The sequence below is a fragment of the Poecilia formosa genome, unplaced genomic scaffold (assembly GCF_000485575.1).
Source record: "Poecilia formosa unplaced genomic scaffold, Poecilia_formosa-5.1.2 Scaffold333, whole genome shotgun sequence".
Lineage (NCBI taxonomy): Eukaryota > Metazoa > Chordata > Actinopteri > Cyprinodontiformes > Poeciliidae > Poecilia > Poecilia formosa.
In genome coordinates, this window is record NW_006800272.1 from 403,792 (window position 1) to 417,925 (window position 14,134).

A 14,134-nucleotide genomic window follows, 5' to 3' on the forward strand; every position below is an offset into this window, starting at 1 on the left:
CTCCATGGTGATAGGCATGAGGAAACATGCCTCAATTGTATTTGGTCTAGTTCATTTTCACACTACACCTTTAAGAGTCGACCAAGCGCCTTGGCAACTATGCAATTACAGCAGCTGCTCATTTGGGTACTGTTACCAAAAGCTGCCCAGCATGAACTGCCTTGGCATGTTACCATATGTTTCTGATATAAATAACAGAAATAGAGATAGATTAACGATATGGTGTCGTTATTAAACAGACCTTGCACCAGCATTGAAGAGTCTTGGCCTGTCAATTAGTTTGGATTTTCCATGGTAAGCCAATAACACAAGAGTTACCCTACAAGCAAGGACTTAGATTTATGAGGTTTCTCTGGTCTGTATGAAAATATCTGTTTACCAAATTAAGTCTAAAGTGTACCATTCCTTCTGTGGTTTTTTCTCTATCCGTCCTACCATCTGATCGTGGTTTAGAGTGAATGTGCATCTCAAATGTTTCAACAACACTGAAATTTATCTTACGGGATTAGACAGTTGTTGATGTCAAAGCCCACAAGAATCCATACTCAAAGTAAATAAGGCAGGATCTAAAGGTAAAATGTTGTTTACTAATAGAAAAAAAATGAACCACTTGTTAGAAACAGAAAAAGAAACGGGGTGAACTGATTGAGTCCTGCTTCATCCCCTGGGACACATTTAACAGTCACACAGGTCTTTCTACAATCCCCAAAATGAAACTTGGAAAGCTAATTCTCATGAAGACCAGCTTGCAAATAATGGGGTATTGACTTCAAATTTGATTATATGGGATCCAATGTTTCCCTAATGCGGACAAGAAAACTGGTTCCAAAGGAATGCAATTAAGCCAACTGATTGATTTATTCAAATGATTTATTCATTCAAGTGTCATTCTCTCTCAAACATGCCCAATCTCAACTTTTCTTCATATTACATTATTGAACAGAATGTATTGAGTATTCTAAGCACTTTTGGGGATTTATTATAAAAAAAACCCTTTAATTTAAATATTTCTACAAATTATAAACCTAAAGTTAAGCAACCAAAGTTTAGAAGACTGAACACTAATCATAAATCTACTTATCAAAGTGCAGCACAGTCTACTTATCAAACATTATGCACATGTACATTAGAGGCTCTAGAGAGCTGTATGAAGTATCTTGAACATCAAAGCCTTTCAGTCCATTATTCCTGGATTATAATTAGCAATCAATAACAGGAAGATTCCATATTCAAGATAATTATGCTCTTATGCCCGATTTCTTGTAAGAGCGAGAAACTGCAGGGAAAGAAATGTCAGAAGATGGTCCAAATAATACCTAACCCTACGATTTACAGAAGCCTAAGAGGTTCAATCCTGAGTCACCCATAAAGTGCACTAAACAAAACCAAGTGATCATAATCCTCGCTTAAGTTCTTTGGGAGAAGGGAAAATATAACTGGTTGGGTCTTGTGATTTTTATCGTATTATACAAGACTAAGTGTTGAGTATACAGGACAAGTCACAAATTGTCTTAAGTTACACCAATTTAACCTTAATTAAGTTTGCATAAAACAGAAAAAGGGATTACAACATAACTTCAGTTTGTGCTTTTGTGTCATGCTTATATTTCAGGTGACTGCTGTGTAAGGGAGCAACACAATCAAGCTGAAGAAGGTGAATAATGAACACTTTAAGGGCTGAGCATCACTTCATTCCACTAGATTCTCAATTTCCTTCTGTGCTCTATCTGGAATTCCTCCCATTGAGGTGAATTAAATAAAGTGCTCCTTGTGTGTTACACTGAGAAGTTTGAAGGTTTTCAGTTGAGATTCACTTATTCAATATTTTATTAATGCAATAGGGAAATTAAATGTAATTCATTAATTTAGATTCTTCAAAGAGTTATTGAAGATGCACACAAAAATCCCCACTTAAATTTTCAGAATATGAAAAGTCAATTACAACCGAGAGGCAGGAAAAAGGAAAATGATTGATGTCCATCACTGACCTATTGATAGGTGCATCACCTTAAATTTTTTTTTTTTATATAAATGGAATTCAGAAAAAATTAGAGAAAAAAAAAAAAAGGAAAATCTTTCAAGAGGCCATTAACTGGTGGAGGTCACTGACACGGTCAGTCAGTGACCACCAGGTAAATGATCTAAATTTGCTGGAAAAATGAAGAAAACAGAGACCCTGCATTCTCACCTACTGATCTCTGACCTCTCAAGAGTAAATGCTTTCAACTTCAAAACAAAATGACAGTGGGAGAGTATTTGATAGAGCTGCATGCAATGGGAAACTCTGGACTTTCATTGAAACCATCTTGTGAATTTAGCCAACAAACCTCTTTATCCATCTGTACTCTTCAAGTATAAACTGAAAGGACATATTTGGTCAGAAAAGTTTATATCAGAAAAAAAAAAAGTTTGTCAACGGAATATGAAACCTTTTTAAGTCACGAACATTTGAGGACCATGATAATTTATAACATTTATATTATTATATTTACTTGTGTATTCAGAAACTACACATTAGTTTGTTTGTACTACACAGTCCAAGTCCGTTGGTGATGTCAAAGCTTCATGCTGGTATCCCCAGAAACATTGTGGACCTACACTGGAAGCACCAAAGAGATTTGAATTGCACCAAAGTTTAGGGCTCATTCATAAAGTGTCTTCAGGTGACATTTGTTTAACCTGTGAAAAAATATTAGATATGTGGTGACATCTGATGGCTCACAGTATTTAGTTAGCTTCTCTTATTCAAACGTTATGGTGGCAGCAGATCTGGCTGTGCATGAGGCTTGAGAACAGAAGGCATGCTTCACTACTTGGCGAATGATGCTTTTTATTTCAACTTCATTTCAAATGCACTGCAGTTCTTAGGTTTCTATGAACACAGGATTTAGATTGGTTTTAGGCATTTACATCCACTTCAGTTCTAGAAGGCATGGATTGGGGAGCTGGTAGTGTGACATGAGCACGAGTAGCCGGCTCTTCAGTCTCAGAACCATTCCACCTCGGAGAAGATGGCGCGACTGGATGATGCGACTTCATTTCAAACCTCACACAGTCAGTGCTTCACTGTGTGACTAATCTTGACAGGATTGTTGTGAATTTCTTTCGGTTTCGTTCGTTACTTTGCATGCTGATCAGATGTGTGTCTGTATTGTGCCTCTCCTGTGAAAACCTCAGCAAGAAGTCACAGGCTTCAGTGTGTAATGTAATCATGTAATCATTACCTCTCTAATTGTTGCCACGGTAATCTGTAGCCATAATTTGTTTTTACTAATACACCAGCTCTTTTGTCACAGCTAAGTGGACATTTTAATTATTTGTTTCCATTGTTACGTTTAAGCATTTCAACTCTATTACAATTATACGAATGATAATGTTTTTTTTGTGTGTTTTTTTATCTCATCTCAAAATTACACATGGAGCTCCATCTTTTCAGAGCCCACCAAGCAAGTCTCCTCCTTGTGAAAGCGGCACCAAGCTCTGGCTCTCGATTGCATCAGATATTTAAGTCTTAGCGCTGATAAGAGTCATGTTCAAATTCCATGCTCAACTGTGCTACATAACAGACATCTTAAGAAATCTGGTTTAACCGGATTTCAAACCATGTACAGCTCAGAAAATACAGCTCCATCCACTGAAGGAGACACCGTTATGAAAAAGAAAGTCCTCCAATTAGTTACAGTCCCAAATAATTATGAAGAGTTTCACCAACCAACTTGAGTCAAATAAGTACGGATGATGCACGGCTGTAAAAGGCTAGCAAACATGCCAGGTCACAAATCAAAGTTTAGACATCCTGGACAAACAAACAGAGCAGTTTTTAGTGTTCACATTCTATCGTGCATACAAGCATTTAGATCTGAACTTTTGCACTTGTTGAATAAGAGACTTTAGATACATTCACATCTTCAAATGAACCTTTTATCCTAAAGATAATGCCGTGAGACCTTCAAGATATGAGTTTTGAAGACCTTGCTGTGCTGTCACAATCAAAAGATGTTTGTTTAAATGGCTGTCAGGATGTCAGTATGTGTCAGACATTTAAAAAAGTCTGACTTTTGAGTTAGAAATTCACAAAGTTTTGAAACCAGTGAATGATAAATTCACAGTCACAACTTTAAAAAGTGAGTGACATGTAAATCTGATAGCAAACCAGCTCCAAGCAGGAGATCTATAAATCATTTACACTGACTATATAGAATGCCAGACAAAAACATTTTTTTGAAATAGCTTGGTAAAGTGATGAGGACAAGTACACAAAACTTTCCTCTGATTTGAGGTCAGACTGATAACACGTCGGACCAGAAGCTGCCAGCACAAAGCTGATGACTCAGGCGACAGAACCAACAAGTTTAGTTCAACTGAACTTAAATTAAACCTGATCAGACAGACGAGATTCCGTTGCAGAATTGCTTCTGTGCACCCACTTTGCATTTTTCCATAATTTCCACTAAATTTTCTGCACAGAAATTTGCTTTACCTTACTGAAATGTCTAATGACCATTTGTAAATCTGCAAGTTCCAGTCTGTGTAACCTTTTGACTGAATCAACAGGTGGTGTGCAGAGATTACCCATTCTGCATAGGCAGTGATCCAAATGAGGTAACATGAGATAGATTCTGACCACACAAGGGACTCCTCACACCTGAATGGTGCCGGTTCTGGTGTGAAAAGCTGATGGACCCAAATGTCTACCTGCTTTGAATTACACTTTCCTTTTTCACCTCCTCTATCGCCAACATGCAACCCCATATTTACCGGGTATAATTGAAAAATAGGCTGTGAGCCCTTTGTTCAAATTCAAAATCAGAATCAGTTACATTAGACATTCAATCATATTAAATATAGGATTTTTTTTTATCCCCACAGCAATAAAAAAATATATTTAAAGGGAAATATTATGTAAAATTTAATATCATGTTTTGGTATAATTCAAAATCATACCTGCAGTGTTGCTTTGATTTCATGCGAGTCTGAAGGATTTCTTAATCTCCCATAGCAGCCATTTTAAATGCTTGCCCTCAAAACAATGCCTCAACTCCACCAGCCTAGTGGTTACACCAATCATCAAACATCTGGTAAAACTCCTCACCCTCAAACACAAACTACTTCTCATTCAAATGCTCCCAAGAAAAGCTGTATACTGCACTATAACGTACTGAAGGCGGAGCGTCTGAAAGAGCAAGAAGCTTCTTAAAGAGACAGAGGTCAATTTCAAAGCCTCAAATTGCGAAATCAATTTGCTTTTATTTATGTTTGATATATGCAGCATTTTTACAACTGAAGGTAACAGTTACTTGATTGTGATATAAAATGTCTGTGCCTGAAAAATACATAATATTGTCCATTTATGAAATGTAGTTCATTTTGTTTTTTTTTGTTTGTTTGTTTGTTTCTGGGTTAAAGAAACAAAGGTTCTCTTTTACTTAAAGAGAACCTAACAGAATTTTTGCATGTAGTCAAACTCAAGAACATATGGTATATATACACACACCATCACTCCCTCCTTTAAAGGGGAAGCATTGTGCATTTTTCAGACAGTGATATTTTATAGCATAATATATTAACTTACTTTCAGTTGTTATGAAAATGCTTTTCAATAACTGAAAAGAAATTCGACTTTGCAATTTAATGTCTTTAAACTGAGTGTCTGTCTCTTTAAGAAGCTCCTACTCTTTCCCACACTCCGCCTTCAGCTCCATTAAGCAGTTTACAGCCATTCAGGAGTATGTATGATAAGCTCAACAGATATGTAATTCCACCGTGTGTGCGCCAATTGCTGCTGCCGCTAATCTGGATGAGTAGAATAGGGAAGATTTTATGCAGGAGTGCCTGTGAGCCAGAAGCTCAGCTGGAGACCGCAGCTCCGAAGAAGGGATGTGTGGAAAACGTGGCGGTTGGTGAGAGCAAGCGTTTAGGCACCCCCAAATGGCTGCTAAGGGGGAGTATAGGATTTCTCAAACATGCAGAAAAGAATTAAAGCAATAATGAGGGGAGATGAAAAAGTGATTTTAGCGTCCTTTCATCTGTTTCAGATCTACTGCAGGGACATGGTTCTCATTGTTAAACTCTACACATGCTCCCTATGAACTTGTTGAACTGCTGCCGTCAGACGGAGTACAGCAACATCAAAGGCAACACCACTAACCTGCTTCACAACCTTCTGCCTTAAACTGTTTAACTGTGGAAGTACTGTTAAGATTACGTATTTTACAGCGCGTCACCCATTTTGTTTTATGATCGTCCCTGTTATAGATCAGACATACCATTTGATTGAAACCATGTAGCATTGGAAAAGCTTTCCATTAAATACTGAAAACACATGGTGAGAATTAATTTGTAAGGGTTCCTCCCCTGAAGCTGTATCAGACTTAAACTCCACTATTTATATTTATAACCCAAGAGATCTAACTTAATGTCTTGGCATGAATTTTAGTCCAACTTTATAATTGACAGAAAAAGAAAAAAAAAGAGAGGAAATAGGAAGGCTAAATGGAAGATGGCAAAAGCACTTCTCAAACAAAAAAGGCATTTTGATGAAGTGAAGATAATCAAAGAAACATGGGTGGAGGCAAATCGTGTTTTGTGATCTTCATAACGAAAAAAAAAAGTCTGTATGAATATTTAAAAATCCCCCTTCACCTGACAAGTGCAGTAAGCAGACACAGGAATTTACGCACGAGTTGCCATAAATTCCCAGATTTGCGTCATTTAGAAAGACTGAATACAACACCTGCCGTATATTTCCAGCGTTCCAGTTTCCAACACAAGTCAAAGCTAGAAGTCATCTATGCGACCAGCAATGAACAAACCCAGTAAAAACTACAGAATAAGGAAAGAACCGAAAGGCGCGTCAACATGTCCACAGAAAACCGTTAACGCAGGGCGCAATCTACAGCGCCACAACACCGCAGATCGCGCTGCTGCGCACGAAAGCTCCAGTCTCAGAAGTTTCTGGAGCGCCGAGGTTTCATTAATACCAGAGGGGGTAGATGAATAGTAAAAAAAATAATTTAAAAAACCGCCTAAAGCCTGAACGTGTTCTTTGAAGCTGTTAACAGTTTTGAAGCCCCGTTGTGTCCTCCATGCGTCAAGGGCTGCGCATCCAGTCCTGGAAACTGGAGAAAATGTAATATCTGTTTTTAACAAAACAATCACACAGAGAGGGAATGATGCAGTAAGCCAAATAAAACACGATCTAAAGGGGTCAATACGCATTTTTAGTGGATTCATTTCTATTCATCCACACACACCTCAACACCCAACCCCACCCCGTCACACATCAGTCCCCAAAGTCCCGTACTCTTGCGTTAATCTCAGTCAAACATCTTTTATATCTGCCCATATTGATTGCACCTGCCCAGAAAGGCGCAAGCGACGCCCATGACTCACCTGATATGCACACAATAACATTCGCGTGAAGAATGATCAATAGCTCCCAAATTATATCCATCATCTGTCCTCATTCCACGCGCATCACGCACACGATTGGGGGTTTTAAAATAAAAATGGGGCAAAACGAATGGGAAGCGGGGCTTTGGGTTATCAGATGCTGAAGTTGTGTCCTGTCAGGCTGGATCCCGCTGAACACCTTCCGCCAGGTATCATCCACACCAGACGCATAGCAGGTGATCAGATCCTCAGGACGGGGGAGATGGCTTTCACAGATCACGAAGAAAACAATCAAGAACTCCAGAGAGAAAGATCCAAGAGCAGATTCCTCCGAGCAATTAGTTCATAGTAATATTCCAGTGCATCCATCCATCCGTCCGCTCATCCATCCGGCGCCGTCCTCTTTACGTATCAGCGGGCATCCCGTCCTCACAGACGCGTCAAAAAAAATCTTTGGGAGGGTTTTCTTTTTTGTTTGTTTTCTTCCACAGGAAGATGTGGGAAAGTAAAAAATAACACCGACAGATTTTTTGTAACTACTGGGTAAGCTGTGGGGTCCGTCTAACACCTGGAGACAAACCCACAACTCGGCAAAACTCGCATCCAGGTGCAAGCCTCCGATCCAGACTTCTCCGCGTCACCGGAACGTGCCAGCGTCAAGCTAGACAATGTGGCAACTAAACTTCCGGGGAGCACTTCAAATTAAGAGTTTTGAGGATTTTTTTTTTTTCCTTTTACTTATATTTAGGCCTGAAATGTGGCATTTTTCAGATAATTTTTGTCCGTTTTTTTCTAGTAGGGAGGGCAAAAGTTCTTGCTACCGAAGAGCGGTCTTCAAAATACAATTTAACAAAAAAAAAAAAACCTGATGCGTGCCCTCGTACAACCTTCAGTCAGTCCGTCATGTACTCCTCCCTAGCCTCCTTTCTGGTTAGCGGTTTGTCTGCGCTTTTATTTTTAATCCACCACCGCTCAGTTTCCGTTTATTCCTCCTCTAAAGTTAGTAAAAGTGATGCAGCTTCGTCTTTCCACCGCGCCCTGTATCCAAGCATCCCGAGTATAAGGCTCAGTGTGCAAGACACCATGCTGAGAGGAGACAAGGGAAACTGTAAATAAACTCCCCGGAGCCATCAGGAGACAACTGCGCCTGTGGGTCCTTCAGAAATCTAAACTGACGACTAAAACTAATTAAAGAGGAAAGTCGATTTTGGTTTAAAAAGTCCTCTGAGAAGTAAATTGTGTTTTTCATCGATTGACGATAAGATGATGAACGCTTTCCTGCCAAGACTGAGTCTGGCTGATCCTACGCGGTTCATCGAGGCGCCCTCAGTCGGCAGGGACACAGGTGGACGGAACGCGCGCATTGCAGGGAGAAAGAAACGGAGAAGGGGGAGGGGGGGGGAGTGGGATATGGTGTGACATGTTTGGGTTTTAAATATTGTCCGTGTCGCAGTAATTAAAGTACTGGTGGCTTCTCACAGATGCGGCTTGTTTCAAAGCAGCTCAGAAAGAAGTCAGTGGATTAAAATGGGAACAGAAAAAAGAGCAGAGAAAAAAATCGAAATGGTGCACTGTTAAAAAAAACGGTTGAACTTAAACAAAAAACTTCTAGATTTTATTCATTATAAAAAGACAATGAAGAAAAAATTATAATTACATTTATTACCACATGTAAATCTTAAAATAGAAACATGCCATATTCACCATTTTATTTTTGTATTAATTAACCTAAACAGGTTCTGTGCACACTCCACAGCTTAAAACAATAGAAAAAAAATACAAGTATTTAAGATTTCTGACCAAAATCCAACTATAAAAGCTATATGGGGTATACCCCCCACCCCCCATCTCCAGGAGTCAATTGGCAAAGTATGGCGACTTTATCCCATTGACAGGCACCTTGTAGAGAACCTCTATCTGCTCTAATCACAGTGGAAAAAAATACGTTCTCATCTAGGACTGGAAGAGAAAATTATATTTCTGTTCTTGCAAGTGAAGTATGGGAGTTCTCACAGCTTGTTCTTGACGCATCTTAGCAGAACTATTTTCATGAGGTGTCAGATAAGTGTGTGATTGCTCATAAGTATGAGGTGGGTGTGATTACTAAACTGACATATGCTGCAGAGGAAGAGCCATATTAGGACTTTCCAGGAGCTCTGCACTTTACTTGTGAAGCATGACATGTAATAGCCAGAAAAAAAAGAAAAAAAAATCTATTCTTTTCAACTTGAGGGAAAAAAAAGTCTGTTTGAGGAATATATGCCATATACATTTCATAACATAACCTCTACAGTCAGGACAGCTGACAAACCATAATCTTTAAATACCTTCATCAACCAGCACACATGGATGACTGACTTTTATATTTGCCACTCAAGGATGATAATGTTGAAATTGTATTATTTTGTTCACTACAGTACCTATGAACCCACAGGTGTGCTTCCATCCAACAATATGCAAAAACAAACAGAAGCTTAAGAGTCAAGACATTATCATTTAACATCACCCAAATTGTCTGAAGGCAAAATAATCTTAATGTAAATGTCTCATTTCAAAATAACACTGAAAAATAATCTGTCATTCTGAAAATAACAATACATTTGGGGTCAAGAAAAAAGAATCTGAATTTATATTCCTTTCATATTGTGAGTTTGTAGAGAGATCCGTCTCATTTCTTGTCAGCAACAACCTTTGGGGTTGAAAAGATCTAAACTTTAAGTCTACCATACTTAACTATCTTTTAAACTCGATTTAATAAAATAAACCGGGGTATATAGGTTTAAAAAATATCAAAAGTTTACTACACTACTTTTTTTTTTTCTACACTAAAAGTAGCTTCTTGTGATGTTATTTTAGAAAATCTTTGAATTTCTGGTATTCAAAAAGTTTTTAGGATTTTACTTTGGTAAGAAAAGTTATTCACAAAGCACCTTAGGCTTTAAGAGAGCTCCTAATGTGACAAATTGTCAGGAGCAGTGAGAAGGACTTTTAGTGAACCTAAGAGCGTCTTAATCGAGGGAAGATGGTGAAGAGAGAGACAGAAAGCAAAGATTAACTGTAAAATGGATAGAGCTGTGCCAGCAGCAGGCACTGCTCCTCTGTCAATGTTTGGTTTTCGACTCCTTTTTGTACTGGCATTTTATGTAGGTCGTTTCACCAGAACAACAACTTTACAAGCAGGCAATCACTGTAAATTCCCTACAGCTGAGCAGCGACATTAAACAGATGAGTAAAATGACCAGGATGGTGAGAATCCATGACAAATCAAAAGTAATGGAGATATAAATAGGGTAGAATCAAACATGTTGATTCTGTTGCTTCATCATCATGACACGCCTTTTGTACCAGTTGTATTATTTAAATTCTACCAACCGATCATTGGAGGTTTTTTGTATCCCTCATGCATCAACCAATCACTGTCACCAGAAGACAGCATCACACCTACTAGCAGGATCAGCTACCCCTTCTCAATTTATGAATGAGCCCTGAATTTTATTTTTAATACGTTTGGCAATAAAACCAAAACAAACCAAAAAAAAACAAAAAAACATTGTCTCTATATATTGAGAAATCAGCCAATAAAAGGGTAAAGAGTAAAGGGTAGATGTTAGGTTAAAAGTGTTAATCTCAGGTTGTAGCTAATATAAAAAGGTAGAACTTAATTGAATTTTTTTCCCCATCATAACTTTGGGTCTGTCTCAAGTATAAACATGCATCAATAAAATGGGAGAATCAAGTGTTGAGGCACTTTACAAATAAAAGTGTACTTATCAAACATGGACTGAAAAAGACAAGACATTAGCCAAGACCTGAGTCTTGCCATTAGGTCTTGACACACTGCCTTCAGAACTTCATCACAACACACTTCTTCCATTAAGCCATTTACAACCGGTCTTATGAGTGTTGGACTGAAGTATGCATGATAAACTCAGCAGTTCCACCAGGTGTTTGCCAAATGCTGCTGCCACTAGTCTGGTGGAGCCGTGTGAGGCTGGAGCTCGGCTGGAGACGGCAGCTCCAAGGAGGAGATTTGTGGAATTAGATTTGTGAGAGCAAGGGTTTAGATAGCGCAAAACGGCTGCCATGACAGATTCAAAATTCCTCAAATATGCAAGAAAGAATCAAAGCAGGGAATGACATGATGCAAACCTCAAACAAGTTAATTATGCTTAATCTCCAAATGCCTTTAAAGTACAAAAATGCTACAGGAATTTATCAACATTTTTCATTAAAAAAAAGAAAAAGGATTCAAGAAAAGAAAAATCCCCAGAGGACGGAAAGTACTACCCTCTAAAATAAATAATTCAGGTGCAAGTGAAGAGCGAAACTGTTCGGTCTGTTCTTAAAGAAACAAAGTAAAATCTTTGTCATAGTTAATATACATTGCATGTGACAACAAAGCAGCACAGGACTGTAGGGAGATTAATGTCAAGGTTTTTCTGGTGTGGTGCATAGAAATGAGTCTATGATGATGAAAGCAGGATTCAAAGCCTTTGCAAGTCTTTTCAGCAGAAACCAGCTCACCTAACAAAACATCCCCAGCCCTTAATCATCCCTTACATCTAACATCTACATGTCTAAACGACTGTTGAGATAAAGGTAATATTGTTATTCACGGAGACCTGAAACAATATCTATTGATGCTGTTGAAGAGCTATGTTGTGCAGTTCTTTTCCCCTAGTAGAGAAGTTGGAAGGTATAACTATGCTGTTTATTTTTGATAATTGTCAGCTTTTCATCACACACTGTTTTGACCGTCATCAACATCCCTATGAATGAACACTGAACAAGGTATTGCATCCAAGAATCTATGAATGTACATAAACCACAAGAAAATAAGACCAACCACTTTTATCAAGTCCAGTATTGACATTTTTGTGTTGATGTACAACACAAAAACAGTGTTAATACTGCAGTTCTTGATCACTTAAGTGAACATTCAGCTAATTTGCTATGTACCGGATCAAATTCAGACTCTCAGATATCCAAAGGGAAAAAAAAAGTCTGCCAAATCATTCTGATTCTAATCGAACACTCATGAAAAGTGGGAGCTTGAAAAGCAATTCAGTTTCATAAAACACTCTAGCCTCCTTCAGATTCACAGCAGCAGCACAACATGGAGAGTCCCACCTGAAACATGAGACTCATTCCTCCTTTTCAACAACACAGATGGACAGCTAGTCCAGCCAACTCTCCCTCTCTGTTGCACGGTCGGCCGGGTGGGGAATTTCGACACACCGTTCTTTGAGTTGGCCTCGTTGACTCAGAGATGGCGCACGCTGTCATTCTCTCTCGGCACATTCGTTAGGCAGTTCCAGTTTTCTGGGTCACGCTGTGGAAGGTTTCAGTGTGACCGAACTGGCAGGTTCTCTACAGTAAAAAAAATAAAATAAATAAATAAATAAATAAATAAAAAATGCTGAGAAAGTCTTTTCAGGGTTTAAAAAACACACAGGGGGACCATGTGATGTGTCTGAAAGCAGTTCAACAAAGAATATCTCCAAAGAACACTGGCATGGTCTAAAAGACCAATAGCATTTCTAAAGTGTTTCAGCATAAGCATTCCTAGCGGAGTAAAACATACCCCAATCAACCATTTTAAAGAGAGCGTTAATTAGCATGTGTACATGAACAGTAGTCCATCTCTAAACATCTGACGCCCAGTTAGCAACAACCGCAAAAAGCTTGTATCAGAGTCCAAAGGCAAAGTCAGGTTAAAAAAATAAAGTAAAAACAGACATAGCACTTCTAAATAAATAAATATTAAAATCTTTGTTGAGGCCTAATCTATTTTTGGTTAGTTTCTAACCAGCCAAAGTATTTATAATTGTGTAAATAACACAGGACTATAGACAATCTCAAATGCAAATTCATAACGATGAGTTATGGTAATCTTAAAAATGTCTGAAAAATCACTTTCATGTATTCATGTCCTGCTACTCTGTCCCGTTCCAGCCAGCTTGTTCCACCTACATAGAAAACAATGCTGCTAAGGCTTTCAAAACTTAACAATGCTATTAGCTGCATTTAACTAAAATGATTAAGGTAAACTCTTACTGAGAAACAAAACGTTTTTGTGTGGTTCACGGTGACAAAGCACATAATACAGGCCTTATAATGCCTTATAATGCCTATAAGAACTGTGTTGGGCAGCCACGTTGTTAAAACAATGAAATTGTTAGCTCACCTGGACCTTTATTTACTAAGCACACCGGAAAGCAGCTTCTCATAGTTTTCCCGACAATTCAGTCCAGTACTTCACATGACAGACAGTCGGGTGACGTTTTCAGATCTATTTCATTTAAAAAGATGACTGCTCTTCATAATAAAAATGTTTCGTTTTGGTAAATGTTTATTTTATTAGAAAGAAACAAAAACAAAAAAACACCGAACTGTACATTACTCTTCACGGACCAAACAGGTGAAACGCATCATCCTGATCACGGTGGTGCATTTGATACCGCAGGACATTCGGCTACCGGATGAGACTGTAGCTTCAGAAACCCTTGGTTAGCAGCCAAAATCAATTCAAAATGTAGAGGAATTTCCTCTTAGCAGATACATATACTGGCAAAACCCTGTTTTGTGGATATCCTGTAGAAAATGATCGATTGGTCTTCTGACGTTCCACACCTTTTCAAACTAATTGAGAATGAGCTATATTTCGCATCACTTAGGAGAGTACTTCACTTGTTTATCAAACAAGTGCATGAAACACTCAGAAAAATCACTGTAAGCAAAT

The 14,134-nt window shown here is 38.4% G+C and overlaps 1 protein-coding gene across 2 annotated transcripts in view; it reads right to left on the bottom strand.

The window, feature by feature from the left end:
• The window catches only part of LOC103152898 (carbonic anhydrase-related protein 10), a 277,583-nt gene extending 263,838 nt beyond the window's left edge, over positions 1 to 13,745 (bottom strand). Inside the window, exon 1 of one of the 2 annotated variants that reach the window (XM_007573556.2) lies at positions 13,580 to 13,745. In XM_007573556.2, coding sequence (XP_007573618.1) covers positions 13,580 to 13,622 — 43 coding nt within the window. In that variant the 5' untranslated portion in view covers positions 13,623 to 13,745. Of the gene's footprint in view, positions 1 to 7,392; positions 8,050 to 13,579 lie in introns of those variants that run through there. The other variant, XM_007573555.2, reaches the window with a different exon arrangement.
• Positions 13,746 to 14,134: the final 389 nt, after the last annotated feature.